Below are 23904 nucleotides of genomic sequence, written 5' to 3' on the forward strand. Positions count from 1 at the left end.
CCATCCATCCATCCATCCATCCATCATCTGTAGCCGCTTATCCTGTTCTACAGGGTCGCAGGCAAGCTGGATCCTATCCCAGCTGACTACTGGCAATAGGCGGGGTACACCCTGGACTAGTCGCCAGATCATTGCAGGGCTGACACATAGAGACAAACAACCACTCACACACCTTAACATTCACACCTACGGTCAATTTAAAGCCACCAATTAGCCTAACCAGGGCGGCACGGTGGTGTAGTGGTTAGCGCTGTCGCCTCACAGCAAGAAGGTCCGGGTTTGAGCCCCGTGGCTGACAAGGGCCTTTCTGTGAGGAGTTTGCATGTTGTCCGCGTGGGTTTCCTCCAGGCGCTCCGGTTTCCCCCAAAGACATGCAGGTTAGGTTAACTGGTGACTCTAAATTGACTGTGAGTGTGAATGGTTGTCTATGTGGATGACCTGGTGACTTGTCCAGGGTGTACCCCGCCTTTTGCCCGTAGTCAGCTGGGATGTCTTTGGACTGTGAGGGAAACCCACGGGGAGAACATGCAAACTCCACACAGAAAGGCCCTCGCCGCTCGAACCCAGGACCTTCTTGCTGTGAGGTGACAGTGCTAACCACTACACCACTGTACCATCCATCCATCCATCCATCCATCCATCATCTGTAGCCGCTTATCCTGTTCTACAGGGTCGCAGGCAAGCTGGATCCTATCCCAGCTGACTACTGGCAATAGGCGGGGTACACCCTGGACAAGTCGCCAGATCGTTGCAGGGCTGACACATAGAGACAAACAACCACTCACACACCTTAACATTCACACCTACGGTCAATTTAAAGCCACCAATTAGCCTAACCAGGGCGGCATGGTGGTGTAGTGGTTAGCGCTGTCGCCTCACAGCAAGAAGGTCCGGGTTCGAGCCCCGTGGTCGGCGAGGGCCTTTCTGTGCGGAGTTTGCATGTTGTCCGCGTGGGTTTCCTCTGGGTGCTCCGGTTTCCCCCAAAGACATGCAGGTTAGGTTAACTGGTGACTCTAAATTGACCGTGAGTGTGAATGATTGTCTATGTGGATGACCTGGTGACTTGTCCAGGGTGTACCCCGCCTTTTGCCCGTAGTCAGCTGGGATGTCTTTGGACTGTGAGGGAAACCCACGGGGAGAACATGCAAACTCCACACAGAAAGGCCCTCGCCGCTCGAACCCAGGACCTTCTTGCTGTGAGGTGACAGTGCTAGCCACTGGGTTTTAAAAACTGCAGTTTTGTTACAGATCTGGCAACCTGGATTATATGGGCTGGGTACGGAGCAACAGGCTGGAGTCTACTATAACTTTAACCCCTCCACTTATTTCAGAGCTTCGACTGCTTTATTCGGGTGGGAATTAAATTCCCTTGACGCGTAGGGAGACAGAAGTCAGTTCTTTATCAGTCGCGATGATGTAAGTCAGAATAAAAGGGTTAAAAGTGTAAACTGAGCTCGCAAGCTCGTCGTCTGTTTTGTTGTCGTTTCAGCTAACGTTAGCTAGCCAAGGCTGCTCTGAAGTCCAGAGAGAACTGGAGTGGAAGTGAAGCGCTCGGATTAACAACAAAATGACAGCCGCTGACGAACTACTTTTCAGGAAACCTTTAACAAAATGTTTTTGCCACATTAATGTCTGGTATATTCACTGAGCTATGATGCTCCCGAGGAAGAAAAGTAAGAACGAAGCGTCCAAACCAGCAGAGGTCCAGGGGAAGTATGTGAAGAAGGAGACGTCTCCTCTGCTCAGGAGTGAGTCACTCTCATCAAATCCAAGACCTTCAGCAAACTGGGGGCTTTAAAATTATATCTAACTTTTGTCAGAACCACGCGAAATGGATCGCCTGAGTGTGTTTTGATGGAGTTTAAGGACTCTCAGTGATCCACTGTGTATCAGAGCTGGATTGTGTTTTACTGAGAATTTATTCAAATGTAAAAGAAGCTGAATTGCATTCTTTATGTCTTAATTTTATTACTTCTACAGTGGCATTCTCAAACTCAAGGTCACTTTGCTTCATCCAGAGCTCTGACAGTATAAAGCCAAAAAGCTGAAAGATAAGAAGAGATTTCCTTCACTGCTTTATTTTTTTTTTTAAATGAGTGATTCCACGCTTATGGGTACTGAAATGGGGACATGAACTTATTTTTAAAAATTCACCTAAAACCATTTCTTTTTTTTACCATCAGGTCACAAAACATGTAATCTTTAATGAATGATATGTTAAAAGATAACTTTAATTTTCTGAGATGTAATAAAAACATATTTATATGCCAAAGTCAGAACGTAACAGAAGTGTTGTGGACATATATATTCTCAATTTTAACAATGTAGAATTACTTTTTGAAACATAGGAAGGTGATGTTTTAGCAAATATAATTAATAAACATGTGTAGTAGAATAAACATACACATTGTTTCAATAAGATTAACATGGTATATAGCTAGATTGTAATTAATTTGTAACAGATGCGAGATGGACAGTCGTAACAGAAGTAATGTAACAGACATCATTTTGGAACTCATAGGCTTGACTTTGGCATATAAATATGTTTTTATTACATCTCAGAAAATTAAAGTTATCTTTTAACATATCATTCATTAAAGATTACATGTTTTGTGACCTGATGGTAAAAAAAGAAATGGTTTTAGGTGAATAAGTTCATGTCCCCATTTCAGTACCCATAAGCGTGGAATCACTCAAATAGGGATGCACTGATCCAATACTGGCCCTTAAACTCCGGATGGTTATTGGATTGGAGTTGGCATTTTTCCATCCACAACACTGAAGCATTTTAGAAAGAAAGAAAGAAATTACAACTTTTTATTAAGGTGCATCAGCTGCCCTCACTTTCATAAAATCTGATGCATTTTTGTTCGGGTGTTCCTTTTTACCAATAAAGGCATCCTGTAAAATTTTTTGACCATATTCAAAAGTCTAATGGTGGCACCATGAGGTTCATTTTTTGCCAAAAAACGCTTATTTTATGTTTTCGCGTAAGGTTTGAAATCACGGCGGCACGGTGGTGTAGTGGTTAGCGCTGTCGCCTCACAGCAGGAAGGTCCGGGTTCGAGTCCCGTGGCTGGCGAGGGCCTTTCTGTGTGGAGTTTGCATGTTCTCCCCGTGTCCGCGTGGGTTTCCTCCGGGTGCTCCGGTTTCCCCCACACTCCAAAGACATGCAGGTTAAGTTAACTGGTGACTCTAAATTGACCATGAGTGTGAATGGTTGTCTGTGTCTATGTGTCAGCCCTGTGATGACCTGGCGACTTGTCCAGGGTGTACCCCACCTTTCGCCCGTAGTCAGCTGGGATAGGCTCCAGCTTGCCTGCGACCCTGTAGAACAGGATAAAGCGGCTAGAGATAATGAAATGAGTTTGAAATCACAATGTTGGACTCCATTTATTGATTTCTTGTGACCCAGAGATCATGTTAAGAACCTTTGCAAGGGATCGAGAAGCATTAAAGTGATTCATAATACATTTGTATTGTTTAAAAGTAGTTGAACAATGATTCAATGAACAGCTAAAACTCAAACTGTGCTTGATAATATATTTAGAATATGTACTAAAAATGGGTATCTAAAATATTTGGTATACTCTATAAGGTGCCATAATGTTTCATGAAAAGAGATTGAAATTTTGTCATAAAATAGCAGCTTTTTCCATAACTTTGAGCTCCTGGTGCCACCATTAAACTTTTGAATTTTGTCAAAATATTTCACCCAGTGTGTTTTCTTACCAAAAGAAACATAAAAACAAATATGCATCATGATCGGAGGAACTTTTCGTTTTTAGGGGGCAACTGATGCACCCTACATTTCACACACTTGTGAAATTCCTCTCTGCATTTAACCCATCTGAAGCAGCGAACACACACACATGCACACGCTTTAGCCAGAATCTCACTGGGCTGCGACAAATTGCGAATGTCATTCGCGATAGAGTTTCAAAAGTGTCTTGAAACATCGGCGGGGCTTCTCAATTTCCTCGCAAGTGTCGTTCCTTCGTCGCTGAAATTTTGAACATGTTCAAAAAACGAGTGCGACAAAATTTCTCTCAAAGTGGCCGCAAATGCGTCGCGAACCCTTCTCGAGTCAGTTTCCGTGAGACAGGAAGTGCGAGTTTCAGCCAGTATCTCACTGAATTGCGACTAGTTGGAGACACAAGTGCGATAAAATATGCGAATATCAATTCAGTGTGATTCCAAGTGAAAATTGTTGCTAATTCGCATATTTTATCGCAGTTGTTGTGTCTCCAACTAGTCGCAGGCTGTCGCAGCCCAGTGAGATACTGGCTATACCCAGAGCAGTGGGTAGCCATACTAACAGCGCCCGGGCAGCAGTTGGGAGTTAGGTGCCACACTCAAGGGCACCTCAGCCCAAGGCTGTCCCATATTAACCTAACCGCATGTCTTTGGACTGTGGGGGAAACCCACACAAACTCCACACAGAAAGGCCCCTGCTGGGCTCGAACCCATAACCTTCTTGCTGTGAGGCGACCGTGCTAACCACTTACACCACTGTGCTGCCCTAAAATAAGTTGACCCCGACGTGATTTGAACACGCAACTTTCTGATCTGGAGTCAGACGCGCTACCGTTGCGCTTCAAGGTCTCTTATGCTGGGAAAGTGTGTGTGTGGTATTGACTGATATAAAACAAATTACAGACACAAACCTAGGTCATAATCTGTCTTAAAATGGGATGTTGTGCATCATTAGAGTGCCACTATTCGAATATTTAAAGGATTGTAAGTAACAGTTTAATTAGCAACTTTCTGCTGATTCGTCCTCAGATCTTATGCCCTCGTTCATCCGTCATGGGCCAACGATCCCGCGGCGAGCAGAGGTGCCAATTTCGGAAGCCCCAGCGGTACCTGGTGCCGGTGTGTACCCACTGAATCCAGCGTCAGGGACAGATGCAGGTGGACGGAAGAATTTCCTGCGTAATGCAACACCTCGGCCCCAGCACGAGGTTTCTCGTCGAGACAGCCATCGTCTGTCTGTGCCAACGTATCTTCCACGCTCGCTCCCTGACCTTCCTCACGACTACTCCTCTTCTACCCCTTCGTTCATCAGTGATGGTGGACCGATAGCTGAGAACGGAGATGTGGCCCGTTACTGCTACCACCCCGAGGCGTACTACGATAACCAGCCCAGGCGCACACGCCGACCTGATCACTTCATCGACGACTACAGATATTATGAGCACAGCGAACCCACTTATCCACGAGGCCCTACGCAGCCTCAGACGCCCCAGCCTCACAGTCGGCCCCCTGCAGGTAAGAACAGTGAGTTTACCGAGCATGCCTCTGTCTAATGTGACTGAAAGGGCAGGTGTCAGGACGGCACTATTTTCTGCTTTGAGGGATGCAGGAATATACAGGATAACATCAGCAACAGATTATTTACTGAGGCAGGGATTTGCATCCAGAGACGCGTATTAACTTTTTTTTTTTAAAGAGTAGACTCTCTTAGTACAGATTTATTTGACAAATATCATTTTCAAATATTAGGGATGCTATTAGATTCAAGGTGACATCATATATAGGGCTGGATGCCTTTGTTTTTTGTGGCTTGGATTAAGCTCAAGTGACTAGTAAAATGGGTTAATATTTATCAAGTTCAATAGTACATACAATAATAATCGTTCATTTTAAGAACCGTGGTACTATAGGACCAGTCCTGTGTCTCCATATGATTTTCCTTATTAGACGTTTCTTAGTTGTCACGTTCACCGTCTTTGAACTACTCCATAATATGTTGCTGTTGTTTTGTTTGATCTTCATCAGCAAACTAAATATTGTGATGCCTTTTGTACATTGTGACGATGGCTTCAGGTATCACAATATGATATTATTGCCATATCACCCACCTTCAAGTTTCTTTGGTCTTCACGTACTGTATGTCTACAGGTGTTGTCGCTAATCTCCTACGAGGTGTGCGTTAACGGATTTATTTTTAATTTACTATGAATATGGAGGTGATTTACAGGAAATCGCCCGCTCTGATTGGTCGACAGATTCAGGTTGTCAAGAAATAATCACCTCGAGCGACTCGGCAAAATGGCAGCCAATCGCTTTGTTATCGTAAGTGAGGAAGAATTAGAAATTATGAAAGAAAATGCTGTTCCTAAAAGCACTAAAGATGGTATGAAGTTTGGTCGAAAACTATTCAAAGATAGGGTGGAATTGTGATTTTATTTTATCTTTTTCAAAACAAAGTATTTTATGTGACTCGGCATACCGGTAGATGAGTGCCAGAAGTCTGTGCGCATTACATTTGCATGGCACTTTTGAAGATTGAAATGAATGCCTTTTTGAATGCGATTTTTTTTTTTTTTTTTAAGATAATCACCTGTGTATTTATACTAAAACAATTATCCACCTCAGGCTCAGTGAATATCAGTGGATATTAACCTTGGCTTTGTCTCGGTTGTTATTTGCCGATATTCACCTCGCTTTCGGCAAATAATTGTTAATTATCAAGGGCCTCCATATGCTTTTCATGATTTCCCATAGGCTGTGCTAGCATTAACGTCATTTAATTGAAACAACATTCTGTTACATCCTGTTTATACGGCAGAGCAGAATCTTGAAGTCATGGTCTAAAAAGCTCAGGTCCGAATCAAGTCTTGAGTCGTGATGTATCCCTGATGCCTTATTTACAATTTCAGATGAGTCTGAGTAAACAGCTTCCTGCTGATCTCTAATAAAGTTGTGAAAAAGCCATGTAATGTCCCAGCTTTTTATGACATTGGAATATTACAAATATTACTGAACATTGTGCGTGACTTATCAGTGAGTGTTTAAAAAAAAAAAAACAGTAGTTCTATCAGATTCAGCAGTCATATGATTAGCCTTGCTCAGAATAAATGCTTGGGGCTGTTAGTAATATGAGATCAGTGTTGGAGGACTGCTCTAAACAAATCTTTGTCAGCAGTACACAGTAAAATCTACATCCGTTTTCTCAGGGATATTGTGCAACTAATGACTGTCCCATTGGAGAAACCCTTTCGATGTGTATGTGATGGCCAGCATGCAGTTGTAGATCTTTCTCATGCGTGCTTGAGTGAGCGTAGAACACAGGCCCCCGTGTTACTGTGCGGAAAGTGAGGACTACAGTTTTTAGACGTGTACAATTGTAGCATAAGTATAATTTGTAGCTATAATGGTAGTGTATATGAGGAGAGGTCAGCCTTGTGGTCATACTGGTATGAAAGCAACTGGCTAGTGATGTGGAGTGGATGCTGTACACTAGGTGTGCTCATCTGTATTGGCGTTGTAGTTGGTGTGTGTGTGTGTGTGTGTGCGGAATGTGTGTTTCTGTTTGTGTTAATGTGAGCTTTTGCATTAAGCACTTGTCTCCACCCAGAGTTAAATAACTGACACATGCCAAAGACATCAGCTATGCTGCTATAAATACACACTATACTTATCCATCGGTCTCATTCTCCGTCTCCAAGCCCAGGTCAGATTTTCTCATGAACCAGACTGGTCAGGGTTCCTACACTTCTGCTGCATGCATCTCGAAAGCAAATCGTGCTTCTTCTACTTTCCAAATAATTGGCTACTGGCCATGTGTGATCAGTATACACAGGTGCAGTCCTGACAATCAGCTCTGCACATTTGCTCCTGCTCTAGTGTACTTCGTTTTTATTCAGACTGAAGAGTTAGAGTAAAATTATTATAGAAACCTGGATTGTGTGGGATACAGGTGCTGAGAAATGTGTTAAAGATACCACATAACCAAAAAAAGTGCAATGATGTTGCAGATTTTCCCTACAGGTACAAATGATATTGTGAAAGGAATTCAGTCATGTAGAAATCTTCAGCCGTATAATGAAATCACTCTACGGTCTTATTTTAATAATCATTTCCCGTTAAAGGCCTTGAACAAATGACCATCGGTAACTAGGTTTTGTAGTGCAACAGTAATTCTAACTTGAAAACTAAAGTTGCAAATAGCTTAAAGTGCATATCACGGGTAAATTCAGGAGCAAGATCAATGTAATTCTCGTATTTTATATTAAACTTTGGTCAAATATCTGTCACATTTTGCATTTTGTGCAATTTTTTTACCTTGCGCAATACCAGAAAAATTCAGTTGAAATCAAGCCATTTGAGGCGAATTGGTCCGCCTCTGAAAAAACTTGGCATTTGGATTTCCCGGGAAACATTGATTTTCGTGACGTCGCGTGCAGGACGCCTCCCTCTGAATCCTAAGTCAGCGCTGGTTTGTTTATGAGAAAACGACCTGGTGGCTTTCTGCAAATTTCTTCAACGTTATCACGTACAACCCTGATTCCAAAAAAGTTGGGACAAAGTACAAATTGTAAATAAAAACGGAATGCAATGATGTGGAAGTTTCAAAATTCCATATTTTATTCAGAATAGAACATAGATGACATATCAAATGTTTAAACTGAGAAAATGTATCATTTAAAGAGAAAAATTAGGTGATTTTAAATTTCATGACAACAACACATCTCAAAAAAGTTGGGACAAGGCCATGTTTCCCACTGTGAGACATCCCCTTTTCTCTTTACAACAGTCTGTAAACGTCTGGGGACTGAGGAGACAAGTTGCTCAAGTTTAGGGATAGGAATGTTAACCCATTCTTGTCTAATGTAGGATTCTAGTTGCTCAACTGCCTTAGGTCTTTTTTGTCGTTTCTTCCGTTTTATGATGCACCAAATGTTTTCTATGGGTGAAAGATCTGGACTGCAGGCTGGCCAGTTCAGTACCCGGACCCTTCTTCTACGCAACCATGATGCTGTAATTGATGCAGTATGTGGTTTGGCATTGTCATGTTGGAAAATGCAAGGTCTTTCCTGAAAGAGATGTCATCTGGATGGGAGCATATGTTGCTCTAGAACCTGGATATACCTTTCAGCACTGATGGTGTCTTTCCAGATGTGTAAGCTGCCCATGCCACACGCACTAATGCAACCCCATACCATCAGAGATGCAGGCTTCTGAACTGAGCGCTGATAACAACTTGGGTCATCCTTCTCCTCTTTAGTCTGAATGACACGGCGTCCCTGATTTCCATAAAGAACTTCAAATTTTGATTCGTCTGAACACAGAACAGTTTTCCACTTTGCCACAGTCCATTTTAAATGAGCCTTGGCCCAGAGAAGACGTCTGCGCTTCTGGATCATGTTTAGATACGGCGGCTTCTTTGAACTATAGAGTTTTAGCTGGCAACGGCAGATGGCACGGTGAATTGTGTTCACAGATAATGTTCTCTGGAAATATTCCTGAGCCCATTTTGTGATTTCCAATACAGAAGCATGCCTGTATGTGATGCAGTGCCGTCTAAGGGCCCGAAGATCACGGGCACCCAGTATGGTTTTCCGGCCTTGACCCTTACGCACAGAGATTCTTCCAGATTCTCTGAATCTTTTGATGATATTATGCACTGTAGATGATATGTTCAAACTCTTTGCAGTTTTACACTGTCGAACTCATCTCATCTCATTATCTCTAGCCGCTTTATCCTTCTACAGGGTCGCAGGCAAGCTGGAGCCTATCCCAGCTGACTATGGGCGAAAGGCGGGGTACACCCTGAACAAGTCGCCAGGTCATCACAGGGCTGACACATAGACACAGACAACCATTCACACTCACATTCACACCTACGGTCAATTTAGAGTCACCAGTTAACCTAACCTGCATGTCTTTGGACTGTGGGGGAAACCGGAGCACCCGGAGGAAACCCACGCGGACACGGGGAGAACATGCAAACTCCACTGTCGAACTCCTTTCTGATATTGCTCCACTATTTGTCGACGCAGAATTAGGGGGAGTGGTGATCCTCTTCCCATCTTTACTTCTGAGAGCCGCTGCCACTCCAAGATGCTCTTTTTATACCCAGTTATGTTAATGACCTATTGCCAGTTGACCTAATGAGTTGCAATTTGGTCCTCCAGCTGTTCCTTTTTTGTACCTTTAACTTTTCCAGCCTCTTATTGCCCCTGTCCCAACTTTTTTGAGATGTGTTGCTGTCATGAAATTACAAATGAGCCAATATTTGGCATGAAATTTCAAAATGTCTCACTTTCGACATTTGATATGTTGTCTATGTTCTATTGTGAATACAATATCAGTTTTTGAGATTTGTAAATTATTGCATTCCGTTTTTATTTACAATTTGTACTTTGTCCCAACGTTTTTGGAATCGGGGTTGTAATTATTAAAATGTTTAACAGATGTATCGTAGAAGGGTGTAGAAACACCAATCTTGATGGGATTAGTACTCATCGTTTTCCAAAAGACCGGACAATGAGAGAGAAATGGGAGCGCTTGGTCTACACAGGCTGTGCACTGAAACCGTGCAAGCTCATGCAGCCTGCTCGCGCTTCCGCAGGTAACGTCACAAATCTGGCTCCAGACTCCCTTGGGATTTTTCCAGACGTGTTTTGTTATTTTATTTTTTTCTGCTGTAGACAGATGGCCTTGTGCAAAATTACCCTTCTGGATGAGTGTGTAAAGGGACATTCTTTCATATAAAAAAAAAAAAGAAAATGAATTTCGTCCAGGATATGCACTTTAAAGGAGATATGCAGAGCCATGGCCTCACTTTTTGTTTATAAATGCCTTGAGACCTCAAGAATGGTACAGGAATAGTTTTAAGCGTTAACAATAAATCTAATATAGTCATTTTTACGATTAAAGTGATTTTATATACTGTAGGTAGCAGTCTGAGTAAATGACCTTGACGTCCGTGATGTCGCAGCAGGAAGTCTATCGGTCTCGTTGCCATTTCCGCAATACTAAAACACAGAGCTGACTGCAACTCCGATCCTCCATTTTGAGCTAATTTATCACCATGCCACGTAGATGTGTTTTTGGCGGGTGCAGCAACATGACAAAAGGTGGATTTACCGGTATGTTGCATTCATGGCCCAAGAATGTTCAAACTGCAAAGATTTGGACGCTTTTTGCGAGAAGTTCACAGGCATGTTGGGTGCCTATGAAGTGGTCTCTCCTCTGCTCTGCACATTTTACTGAAGACTCATATGAAACCTCTTATCTGTTGAGGAGTGCTGGCTATAAGCCCGTATTGAAAGGGTGCAGTACCAACAATTAAAGGAAAAGAAAACTACAAGAAAAGGAAAGTATTTTATTTTATTTATTTATTTTTTCAAAAAGGAAAGCAAGTTCAGATGCACCAGTTCTCATGGAGTGTGAGCCGAAGGTTGTTGGTAAAACCCGGGACGGAATGGGACATGACATATTATTGCTTGAGCAGTGACCTCCCCTCGGTTGTTGCTAAAACCGGTGACTTCCCGTCCCGGGTTTTAGTAATTGCCTGAGCCGAGCAGTAATGGCAGAGTACTCAGTATGGAGAAAATGGAGAATGAGTGGACCAGCTGTCTGATTTCTCCGCTGGATATGCTTGCCTCAGCAGCAGTATCTCGCCCTTACGTGGAAGAAGCGAATGAACAGAGAACTGAACAAACAACTGAAAGTCAGATTGTTTCAAAACAATCGGCCACAAGATCGGCTTTCAAGAAGCGAGAATGCAGACGGGTAAGCTCCGACTCTCATTTGGATACAAAACACTACGCTGTTTACCTGCATTTAGATTAATACATGTAACTTGTATTGTGTATTTAAGTTACCAGTATAAGATTATTTGCTTCAGAATGTGATTGTCTCAGTTCATCTGATTTATTTAATTAGCCTTTTACGTTTTATCAGTGAAAATGCATGCATGTACATGTATGTTGCATAAGTTATAACACCTATCCTGTTTTAATGAGAGTCAACCCACAATCAATGAAGTCAAATCAGTTTTAGTTGAGCAAGTCGGTAACAGGATTTCTTACTTTCACCATAAATTTTTATTTATGACTTTGGTCTATAGCTGTAAAAGGCCTCGGCCTTAAAACCGGTTCCTGCTGTGACGTCATACACTCAGGGCTGGCTGGCTCAGCGGGGCAGCGCCAATGCCAACTTTTGCGGTCGATTTTAACTCTCAGAAATATATATAATATGAATTTCTAGGCATGATGTATATATTTTTTCGCCAGCCAGCCGGACTAGTTACCTTCCAAAGTAACTAGCCAAACAGAAAATCAACTAGCCAAAATTTGTTCATGTATGAATTTTACTTCTGTCAAAAATAATGCAAAAGAGAGCAATTCCCATTGTTCATGACTAATGTGCATTTATTTCAAGACCCGAGTATTTTGATCCTGTTGTTAAATACATAAACGAGAACAACACAGAGCACCATAATATAATATCAACAAATAATAATATATTGGAAAACTTGGCAACTTGGTGTATAAGTATTGAAAACCAAATCTACTTACTATCATGACTATAGCATCCAAAATATGTCCAACATGCTTTCTGTATTTAACCATTTATGAGAGAGAAAGGATGAGGAGCTTCATATTGACCAGGAATCAGCTTGAAAAAAATTTATTATTCCATAAAAATCGTATCGCAGCCAAGGCCGACCCTGCTCCCACGTTTGCTTATAAGTCCTTTGTCGTTTCTCCTTCTCGTACGCTTTATCGGCGGCCTTTTTCTCCTCTTCAGACCGAGGTCGCTTTGTTCCCATCTCTGGCGGTTTCTGTGCATCTTTCAGAAAATTCCACATCACAGCGTAGCTTTGGCAGATGTAGATGTAAACAACAACAAAAATACGTGTTTAAATGGGCGATAATGTGGCCACATCTGTTGAATTTGATAACGTGATGTGGCAGCGGGGGCGTGGCCAAGCGGCGGTCTGTGAATGGAGGCCGGAGACAGGGAAGGTAAGTGGTGGAATCATTGCACCTGATGGGGATTAACCTGTGTTTGTGTGTCTTCCCCAGTGACTGCGCCCTTTAAATGGAGAGCAGAGAAAGGGAGCTCTCCCCAATCAGAACGTGTGTGTGTGTGTGTGTGTGTGTGTGTGTGCATGCGCGCAGCTGGGAAGTGATAAAAGGCTGAAAAGCTAGCAATAAATAGTTCATTGAGAACTCAGTTCTGGCCTGCCGTGCTTCTGTGCTCCACCCACCTGGTCCAATACTACACGTGATTACCGCGATATTCAACGAGATGCGTTATATGCATGCACAGTAGTGAAAAAACCGACAGCCTGACTCGTACACGATATGATTCGGAATTCCTCGGTAGTTTCCGTCCTGCCGATAAAGACATTGATTAACACAGACACGACACACGCTTAATATGTGGCAGCTTTAGTTGACAGTGTGTCTGAATCTTCACTTCATATATATATTTTTTCATTTTCAACTAGCCAGCTGGGCTGGCTAGTGACAGGAATTACCTGCCAAATGACAAATTAAGTCGCCTCGGGCGACCGGACCACCGTGAATTTCGAGCCCTGTGTGTGTGTGTGTGTGTGTGTGTTATATATAATTCCCATTTATGCAGCTTACAAGAGTCAAGGTTGGATATACTATCCACTCAGAAATGTATTTAAAATCAAGGCTCTGCGTATCTCCTTTAAGCATTATAGCTAAACCATGACGTGCATGTTTCAAGTTTTTGTTTTTCTGACACGAGCCATGATCATACATCATTTAGTAATTTGTTGATAATTTAAGGAGTAGCCTATATGAAATAACAAATAGACAAAACTGAAAAATGGGTTGGATCTTGAGGCTTCAAACGCTCATTAAAGGACTCGATAGCATATTGCCATGTTAGAGAGAAAGTAGAACGTTTCCAGGAAGCAAACTGTCCTGAAGACTCGAGCCTTGCTGACATTCCATAGCATTAAATGGAGCGACAAGCACATTAAAAGCACATTAAAAAGCACATTGTTCATTAACAGATGACAAATCACTGTGGTTTAAGTGTCTGTCTGACATGCACATTAAAATACTACTTAAAATGCTCAATTTTTTTTTCAAGCTTGTATTTTTATTCTTTTATCAGTTGCATTTGCAATTAAAGGAATCCTGAAAGCTGGTGGTGCCGTATCATCCTCAGAATCCCTACTTCCTTTGACACGTAATAGACGACTTGAAACTGCGCACCAAAAAGCCCCTGCTCCTTGTCAAAGGAATCACTAAATGAGGCTTCAGGTCATCACGCTCTTTCTGGTGAAGTTAAAGCTTCAACTGAAACTGTCCTGCCTTTTCAACACACACTTCATGCACAGCATAGCGTTGTTGGTGTATACACAAGTCATAATAGAGTAAGCTGAGCGAGGCCAATCTAAATAAGATTTTTATCGAATCCAACAAGGTAGGTCATCACTTTAATAGTGTTTTGAATACAACATGTAAACTTTATCATGAATCTGATTCCTTTTACAATCTGAATCTTTCCAAACATTCTGAGGCATCTTTGTTTACACCATAACACACACTTCCCTGTGTGTGTGTGGGGTGGAGGAAAAAAAAACAGCTCTGTGTAGAAACAGTTGTATGGATGGATGAGGGTGAGATCTGTCCAAGTAATATTTTGGCGCAAAAGCACATAAATGCATCATAGCACCATCTGTGTAATAAGATCTTTTGCTATCAGACTTGTTACTTCCAGAGCCAACAAAGCAAAGCAGCTGACATGCTGAGATAATATTAACTTCTTAAAATGCTTTGACAGGACTCGCAGTCCTTTTTGTGATTTTATAACCCTGAATCTAAATGCTGCTTACTTGCATGCTCGTTAATTTGAGTTGATTAGTTGTAATGTGCATGTAAACGGAGGTTTTCAGCACGGTGCTGAATTCGGGTTACATCTCAGCACTTCATTCGGAATGTGCGGTCTGATTAAAATAATTTGTAAACCTATGCCAATGTATAAACAGTCATTCAGTGACGAAAGCCATGTCGTGTGTGTCGCAGTATAATATCAGGACAACAGTGGCACAGATAGATTTAAAGCCTGTGAATGAAATGGACACCTTTTCTATTCGCCGAGTGGTTCATGATTGTGATGGATGAAGGAATATAGTCCGACCGTAAAAACACATTTTGAGAGATTTGACATTTCATCAGCTCCACTGGAAACACTTTCTAATCCTGTTACACTCCACCAGTCAGACTGTGATGGGGTTAATGTAAACTCGCTGTGTGAAGAGACATCCTGGTAGAAGATGAATTGGACAGGTTCAGCTGGATTAAAGTGTCATTTTTACATGAACCAGTTCCAGTTGCGTGTCTTGTTTAAAGTTGACTGTATGGATCATTCAGAATTGTGATGAAAAGAATGAGTATAATTGCAGTGTGTCTGTGTGTTAGAGCAAGAAGGAATGTTCTCCTTCAGCAGTAGGAGGCGAGGAGCATGGTTTTCCTCACATTCCATCCCTGCCTAAGTCTCTCACAGACACACACACACACACACACACACACACATACACACACACACTCGCAAATATGCTCATTGACGTGCACGGTCTCACCCAGCTGCAGAATTTACCATCATAGAAGGCAAAGTGTTCTGACAGTCCACGTTTTACTGACTGTGACTTCTGACAGTGATAGTGCATCTTTTATTTTTGTGTGTGTTCAGTGTATTTCTGACTGAGCAGTGATATTGGTTTGAAAAGTTTTGGCACTCCCTTGACTGACTGTAAGCTCTAACACGCTCTCATTCTCTTGGCTCTGTTTCTCTTCTCTTTTTTTTTTTTGTCAGAATGATGAGAAAATTCCTACTCTGAAATGGCACTTACTCCCAGAAGACTTGGACACACGCACGCGCGCGCACTTCTCTCTCTTTTTCTCTCGCTCTCACTCTCTCTCCCCATCCCCTTGGAGATTCTCCTAGAACAGGCCAAAATCCCAGAATCAACAGCAGATGTTTGATTACACATGTAGCTTTCCTGTATTATCTGCACTTAAAGAAAAGAGGGAAAAAATGTCATGTATGTGACATTTTTGCAGGGAGGTTTGGAACAATATGCCTTTTTTTGCTGTTGTTGACGACCAGGTCATCATCCATAACTGATATAAAGTTTGTAGTAATAATATTTTGTCATTGTGAAACATTGAATTAAATATGAATGATAAAGCTAGAATGCCATGCTCAGTGTTTAACTGTAATATTAATACTACCGTAGTGCTGTTGTAAGAAGTGTGTGTGTGTGTGTGTGTGTGTACCCGTGTGTTTCTGTAGCTATTGGACGCATGCAGGCAAAGTCTCTAGGCAATCTGGCGAGTTTGAGTGGAGAAGAGACGGCCCTTCCACCTGGCTGGACGGTTGACTGGACGATTCGAGGCAGGAAGTACTACATCGACCACAACACAAACACCACTCATTGGAGTCACCCGCTGGAGAGGGAGGGGCTTCCACCTGGCTGGGAGAGGGTGGAGTCTGCAGAGTTTGGAGTTTATTATGTTGACCACATCAACAAACGGGCCCAGTACAGGCACCCGTGTGCTCCCAGGTGTGTGTGTGGGTGGGTGAGCTGTTCTATATCCACCAATCTGACACCTGTGTGGCAGAGCTGTGAACTTAACACTGTTGTTAGACAAAATTTTTATGTGGCTGGTGGTTCCAAATGATTTCAGGAAGTAGAACAAGTTTCACATATTTTCACATTCCCGTATTGACGTTGCTGCTATTCAGAAATCCCCCACAGTGGAAACCGGCAAAATTGAAAGACTAAAAATGCATCTTACATGTCATGTAAATGTTTGTTTCTAATGTTAAATACATCTCTGGGTTCTGCAAAATGATTTTTTTTTAACCTGAAAATACAGTCAGATTTTTTTCTGTATATTTTCTGATCTCTGTGCTTTCCTCTGACTCTGTGTGTTTATTCATTTTCCATCTGCCCCGGCCATTAGCGTTCCACGCTATGATCAGCCTCCACCCCTACCTCCACCAATCACTTACCAGCCCCGTCCCTCAGAGCGGAATCAGCCAGTGCTGGTGCCAGCAAACCCCTACCACACTGCCGAGATCCCAGACTGGCTGCAGGTCTACGCCAGAGCACCTCTGAAGTGAGTTCACACACTCAGATACTTGCACACTACTGAGCTGGATGCACTGGTCATTTCAGAAGCCCCCTTAAGGCATAAAAGGTTTTTCAGCACATGTCGTCCCTAGATTCTTCAGGCCATCTGCCTTTAATTTTTTTTCTTTTCTGCTCTGACTTGACTGTGCAAAAACCGAACCAAGAAATTATGCTGTATTAAAGCTCCTTGTTATAAATACAAAATCTAAGTGCTCAGCATTTTCAACTAATTGTTAGCTTTCTTATGAAAACTTGCAGTTGGCAAACTGAGATGTTTTTATTTTCCAGCATACACAATCAGTTACAAAGTAGAATTTATAGTTTGCTTTGAAATTTTACATATTAACGTTTACTTTTTGATTGAAAATTTCTGTTACAAACCAAGGAAAAGATGAAACTGTGCTTATAAAGGTAAAATGTGTTTGGACTTTTGCATATGGAAACTGGCCACAGATAGAAAAATTGTTTGGAAGCCAGTCTGTGAAACTTCTTGGAGCTAAGCATCTGTATTTGTCATAGCTCATTTGCATAACATTAAGAAAATCCTGATTAAAATGTCACTCGCCAGTGCCAGAATCACTGCTCCGTGTTGTGAACTTGGATAATAAGTGCAGTGTACTCTGTGAATAATTAGTGATATTGTCATATGTAGCCCCGCTAGCTTTGATGCTTGCTTTGATGCAGGGCTACATTTAACAATTATTCTACGAAATCAAGCCGTACGTGAGCTGATAGCTGACGAGGAGCGTAGCGCTGGGTTGGCTATAAGCCATGTACGATAAGATTGAGTGGAATAACTGTTTTATTCTGTCCACATTCTTAATTTCCCTGAGGGAACCCTCCCAAAGGGATCAATAAAGTTTATCTAATCTAATCTAATCATTCACTGGATTTTGAGACACAGATGCTGGGTCAGCAACTACTGGAAAGGCTTTGTTATTAGGCAGACTTCTTAAAAACCTATCGATGGCTGCACGAGTTGACTTTAGTGTGTTGTGTTTTTTTTTTTTTTGTAGAATGTGCCATCTTGTCATGCTGAGGTATAGAATAGCTTTAGACATTTATTTAATTCTTCCTTCGACATTTCAGTTATGTAATTTTCAAACTTCTTTAAGCTTTTGAATCAGTCTTAAAATAAATTCAACAAAGTTTAATGCTTAAAGATGAAGAATGTAAACAAACCGATGAAATGACAGTAGCAATTTGTGAAAAATGCAATAATAATTAGTGAAAAATAAAAAAAAGAGATGTTCTTACCATAATACTTTCATTCCGTATTTTATTGCTTTTTTTTTCAACTAGGTTTTATTTTGTCCTCAGTTGGTTCAGTAAAACGCTCTGTCATGTTGTGTTTGTCTACTCACGGTATATGAGCTGATATCCTAGTAGTAGAGTAGCCAATCAGAGCATGCGATTGCTCATATCCATTGAATGTGGATAGAATAATTATAATTATCACTGCTGTATTCAGTCGAAGGCGGTCATGTTTATACAATCAGGTTTTTTTGTTGTTTTTGTTTTTTGTTTTTTTTTTAAATTAGCCATTGTATCACGCTAGTCTCTTATTTCCTGTCTCAGGTATGACCATATCCTAAAGTGGGAGCTGTTCCAGCTGATGGATCTGGACACGTATCAGGGCATGCTGAAGCTGCTGTTCATGAAGGAGCTGGAGCGTATCGTTAAATCGTACGAAGCTTACCGTCAGGCGCTGCTCACCGAACTCGACATGCGCAAACAACGGCAGCAGTGGTACGCTCAACAGCCAACCAAAAACTTCCCTCACAACATGTGAACTACAAGAGACTGACATCCAGAAACACACATGCCTTAATACATACACTGCCAAGCCTTCACATGCGTCTGCCTCTGTGTGTGCACCTTATGTCAAGTGTGGACTACACACACACTCTCACACAGATATATAGCAGATGTTCGTAGGGTGCTCTCAGACTGCACAGGAATAAACGCGAGAGCTGCAGACCTAGGAGCAGCGTTTCTATAATGTAATCTTTATCCATTTTATAGCCTGAAAGATTAGGTGTGTAGCTGAATTAATGATGAGTTTCCGAAAGACCTTCCAGCCAATATACTATCGAAAGATGTTAGTGACTGTTACCCCCTGTACAGTTTAGATGAAACTACAGTGTCTTTGGAAACTGGGACCTGGTCACTAGTGAATCATTTTCCTGAGCTAAATATCTTTCTCTCTCTCTCTCTCTCACACACACACACACACACACACACACACACACACACAGAGCTCTTCCTGTGTTTCGATTGTCTGAAGTATGCTATAATCCTGTCTGTTCTTTTCTTTGGCCTGTGTGGCCACTCAGCCTGTAGCACACACTCTTCTGCCTACAGCGTATGGACAATGAAGCTTTTATACGGACTTTTCCTGACAACGACAATCCAGCCAGCTCGAAATGTAAAAGGTTTGTGAATTTTTCCAAAGGAATATGTCTTTATTTAAAGACTAGATTTTGTCAGCAGAAGCATCACATGTGATGCAGGGTAAGTGTGAGCTCTTTTGGCTCCTAGCTTTTTATCTTTATGTATGTCTATATTTTTTTTCCTGCATAATGAAATTATATATAAACTTATATAAACTAAAAACCTCTCCATGCCGTGTAGCAGCAATATGTTTAAGTCTTTCATTATTGTGTGTATGTGAGTGAGAAAGACTGAATGTTGGCCTTGCTCATGCATGATCGTTTTGCTGCATATGTTCCCAATTTTCATGTACATAAGCACTCGCATACGTCACATGGCTTGATCTCAACTTTTAAATTTGTTTTGTGTGTGTGTGTGTGGGGCTGACCGCTATCTGACCTCATAACTCTGTTATAAACTCACAGGTCCTGCCAGCTCAAGTGTGTGTGTGTGTGTGTGTGTAGGATTGTGTGGGTGTGTGTTTGTGAGAGAGTAAGCAAGGGCTTTATACAGAAAAATCGTGCTCTGCAAAAGTTTGTAAATTTTTTTAAACACCAGCAGCATATTAAGCTAGAAAGCAACACAACTAGTAGCAGTATATTTCTCACTTGGTTTCAGAGTGTACCAAGTAACATACCTAAGTAAAATTTGGGCTTGAGTAGATGTTAATACAATATGCTGCTGTACAATTTAATCTCTACCCCAAATCAGAAAAAAAGTTCAAACAGTATGGAAATTAAAAAAGAAAGCAGTGATTTTCTAAATTTACTTTGACGTGTCTGCCATTGCAGACTTTATGAACCCAAGATATTTCATATTTTGTGTGGTCAACTTCATTTCATTTGTTAATATGCATCCATTCCTGTGTTTTCAGGCCTGAAACACATTCCAAAAAAAGTTGGGACGGGGCAATTTAGGGCTAGTAATGAGCTGAAACAATTAAATGATGTGATTTCAAACAGGTGATGTCAACAGGTGATTATAATCATGATTTGGTACAAAAGCAGTATCCAGGAAAGGCCTAGTCTTTAAAGCAAAGGTGGGCTGAGGATCTCTACTTTTGTCAACAAGGCGTGAGAAAATAGCTGAAATGTTTAAAAACAACGTTCCTCAAAGAAGGATACAAAGGAATTTGGATATTTCACCCTCTATGGTGCATAATATCATTAAAAGATTCAAGGAATCGGAAGCCTTTTGGTGTGTAAAGGGCAAGGGCACAAGCCTAAGCTGAACACCCGTGATCTCCAATCCTTCAGACAGCACTACATCAAGAGCCGTTATTCATCTGTAGCTGATGTAACCACATGGGTTCGGGATTACTTTGGCAAACTTTTGTCAAGCACTACATTATAGAGTTGCATCCAAAAAATGCCAGGTAAAACTTTACTGTGCAAAAAGAAACCTTATGTTAACTGTGTTCAGAAGCGCTGTTGACTTCTCTGGGCTCTGAGGGATCTGGGAAGGTCCATCACACAGTGGAAATGTGTATCATGGTCAGATGAATCAGTATTTGAGGTCTTTTTTTGGAAGAAATGGACACTGTGTGCTCCAGACCAAAAACGAAAGACCATCCAGGTTATCAGCAGCAAGTCCAAAAGCCAGGGTCTGTCATGGCAGCCTTTCTCAACCGGGGTGCCGTCTAGCTTCATTAGGGGTGCCGTCAAAAAATTATATACCGTAAAATACCAAATAATAGCCGAGTTCCAATTAACCGCCGAGTTCCCTTTAACGGCCGGGTGTACGCGTGTGTTGTGACAAATAAAGGCCGGTTCCGAATACTCGCCGGGGTCTAAAAAAAAAAAAAGCGTCCGAACGTTCTATCTAGAATCTTGAGGCCCAGCACTTTTCTGGTTTTCTGGTGTTTAAACGATTTTGCATTGCATAGTTTTCTACCGAAACAATATGAATGAATGAATGAATGAATGAAATTATTTCTATAATACTGTTTACAACATTTTGTTACGTGATGATAAACATGCCATTTCAATGTTATAATCTTGGTCTACCGTAATATTTCTTGAGGAATGCAACTCCGTAACTTTTGACAGATGTCTTAGCCACCCCTTTGGGTATACCCAACGAAAGCCAGCGTGTGTGGTGACATTGAGGACTGCGGGTTTCCAAGGTTGGACTGCTGCTTCTGTTAAACGACCTAAATTGCCGAATGCATGCGTCAAAGCACACACTGAGTTTTATTAAAGACCTTATACCATTTCACTTGCCCTTACCCATTCGGATCTGGAAGACGCTTTACAAAAAAGGTGAGAGCGTTCTAACATGCATTTCAGTCTGCTCGCGGCCAATCTAATCCAAGGGGCCTTTTCAACAAGTAATCTGTCGTGCAAGTTGGGCAGAAGCACGCGTCAGGCAGGCAACATGTAGGCCTACAAGTCAGTAACCTATTCAACTAACTTTCATCCGAACTTTAAGTTTTCTACGGGGTCGAGCCACCGTACCAACTCACTCGGGGAATAGGCTCATATCGGCCAAATAGGGAGACGTCTTGGAGAGAAATGTGAGAATGCAAGATGACAGTATGTAGCCACTGCAGGTCACTTATTTTTCAGCATAAGAAAAAACCCTTTGGTTTGACACTTCGCACCCTAATTATGTTGCTTCAACGTCGCGCCCTCCATGCAATTTCAGATTGACAGACATCGCGAAGCGCAAAGGGTGGAGGCTGCATGGGTGAGGGTGATAGCAAGCGACCATAACTTTGCAGAGTAATTAAATCACAGTGCTGCGCACAGACAATGGTGTGGTTTCTTGATTATTTTGTAAAGCATGCGCTTAACTAGTCATTAACAGGAAAAGGTGTGTGATTTATCCTTTATCCACCCCGACTGTGCCATGCGAAGATGCATTCTGCGTCTTCAAAATTCCCCGAAGTCGGCACCGTGCTATCTGTAATCTAACTCTAAACAAACTGTAAGTTATACTGGTTAAAAGTAGGCCTATCTGAGAATGATTTTTTCCCCCGTTTTGAGGTAGATTTTGGGGAAGGTGTTTGTGAAGAAGGAATTAATCGCCTGTTCCAAATAGCCGCCTAGTCTCTAATACGCGCCGGGTCTCTTACGTGATTGAGACAAATAATCGCCCGGGCTATTATTTGGTATTTTACGGTATTCTAACATTGAAATAAATAAAATGAATTAAAATTCCAAAAAACGATAGTTGCACTAATGCAGATCATCGCCGCCTCATGCATCATCAAAATTTTATCCCCTTTCCCATGTCACAATGTCACTGCCAGGGTCAGAGTATGGTCAGCGTGACTGCATATATTTTATATGGGGGTGCCGTGACTGAAAAAAGGTTGAGAAACGCCGTGTCATGGTATGGGGTTGTGTCCGTGCCCTTGGCAAAAGTAACTTATACTTCTGTGATGCCAGCATTAATGCAGAAAAGTACATCATTGAAATTTTGGAGCAACGTATACTATTTTCAAGACGACGTCTTTTCCAGGGATATCTCAACAAGACAATGTAAACCCACATTCTGTACACATTATAAAGGCATGGCTGGGGAAGAAGAGGGTGCCTGTCCCCAGTAGAGAATGTGCGGTGAATTCCGAAATGAAAAATATGACCGTGTTGACCTCGTACTGTTACACATCTTAAGACCTGTTTGTAGGAAACATGGGACAAAATAACACCTGAAATGTTTCGGTGTCTTTAGTCCCTAAACATCTTTTAAGTGTCATGAGTGTCATCATTTAAAATGGCAACATTTTAAAGTGGTAAATGCTTTACTATCCTGACTTTTTTTTAAATGTGTTGCAAGAATCAAAATGTTTGTTTTATTTAGGAAGAAAAATTGTGAGGTAAAATATTAATGTGATGTGGTTTTTTTTGAATGCAATAAAGGTCAAAGATGGTTTACAAATCTTTGTTTTCAGTTTCAATGTACTGTCCCAACTTTTTCTGATTTGGGGTTGTAATTTATCATAAGGAACTTTTAAATATAACATGTAAAAGCAAGACAAAGAGTACGATGTTATAGGAACATAAGCTAATCAGTGAGTGGGTGGTTTTTATTAAACCTATACGGCCTTTCGATTTCATAAAATCTGTGAAATTTAGTTCCCTCAAATTATGGTCATTGTGGTTTGTTTGTTTGTTTCTGTAATATTTAAAAAAAACCCAAAAAACGGGTCATTTTGTGGCTGGGAAGTTATTTAATTCGACGGGATTCCCTAGCAAATAAAGTGCATGAAATCGCTCGCTTTGCGCAGTCAAGCAGACAGAGGAAGTCCATGTGCATGCGCAGGTTTACCACCTTCTTTTGGGTTTTACGGCAGCTGGCATCCAGTGCTGCATTACTGCCATCTATAGGTTTGCCTTGACTGTGCACTGACAGTTACATCATCAAGAAGAAGCCTTTATTTGTCACATGCACACTCAAGCACAGTGAAATTCATCCTCTGCATTTAACCCATCTGAAGCAGTGAACACGCACGCAGACCCAGACCAGTGGGCAGCCACACTACAGCGCCCAGGGAGCAGTTAGGGGTTCGGTACCTTGCTCAAGGGCACTTCAGCCCAAGG

At 41.7% G+C, this 23904-nt stretch overlaps 1 protein-coding gene and 1 non-coding gene across 3 annotated transcripts; one reads left to right on the top strand and one right to left on the bottom strand.

Annotated features, from left to right (window-relative positions):
• The first annotated feature begins 1274 nt into the window (after positions 1 to 1274).
• sav1 (salvador family WW domain containing protein 1) lies at positions 1275 to 23216 on the top strand. 2 transcript variants are annotated; one of them, XM_060926204.1, is made up of 5 exons: positions 1275 to 1748; positions 4786 to 5280; positions 16081 to 16351; positions 16755 to 16910; positions 18503 to 23216. In XM_060926204.1, the coding sequence occupies exons 1-5, from the start codon at positions 1652 to 1654 to the stop codon at positions 18714 to 18716; spliced, it is 1233 nt and encodes a 410-aa protein (XP_060782187.1). In that variant the 5' UTR covers positions 1275 to 1651; the 3' UTR covers positions 18717 to 23216. The 2 variants fall into 2 exon arrangements, with proteins under 2 accessions (XP_060782187.1, XP_060782188.1); XM_060926205.1 differs by having other exon boundaries at positions 4786 to 5271.
• trnaw-cca (transfer RNA tryptophan (anticodon CCA)) lies at positions 4534 to 4605 on the bottom strand. Its single transcript has one exon. It is a non-coding gene; the product is annotated as a tRNA-Trp (tRNA).
• Positions 23217 to 23904: the final 688 nt, after the last annotated feature.

Source organism: Neoarius graeffei, chromosome 7 (assembly GCF_027579695.1).
Source record: "Neoarius graeffei isolate fNeoGra1 chromosome 7, fNeoGra1.pri, whole genome shotgun sequence".
NCBI classification, from domain to species: domain Eukaryota; kingdom Metazoa; phylum Chordata; class Actinopteri; order Siluriformes; family Ariidae; genus Neoarius; species Neoarius graeffei.

What these genes read in the sequence shown, in the direction of transcription:
- sav1 (XM_060926204.1), top strand. Translation starts at nt 1,652, where the DNA reads ATGATGCTCCCGAGGAAGAAAAGTAAGAACGAAGCGTCCAAACCAGCA. An exon ending in GCCCCCTGCAGGTAAGAACA is followed by an intron (nt 5,281 to 16,080) that starts GTGAGTTTACCG and finishes GTGTTTCTGTAG; the next exon opens with CTATTGGACGCATGCAGGCA. An exon ending in AGGCACCCGTGTGCTCCCAG is followed by an intron (nt 16,352 to 16,754) that starts GTGTGTGTGTGG and finishes CCCGGCCATTAG; the next exon opens with CGTTCCACGCTATGATCAGC.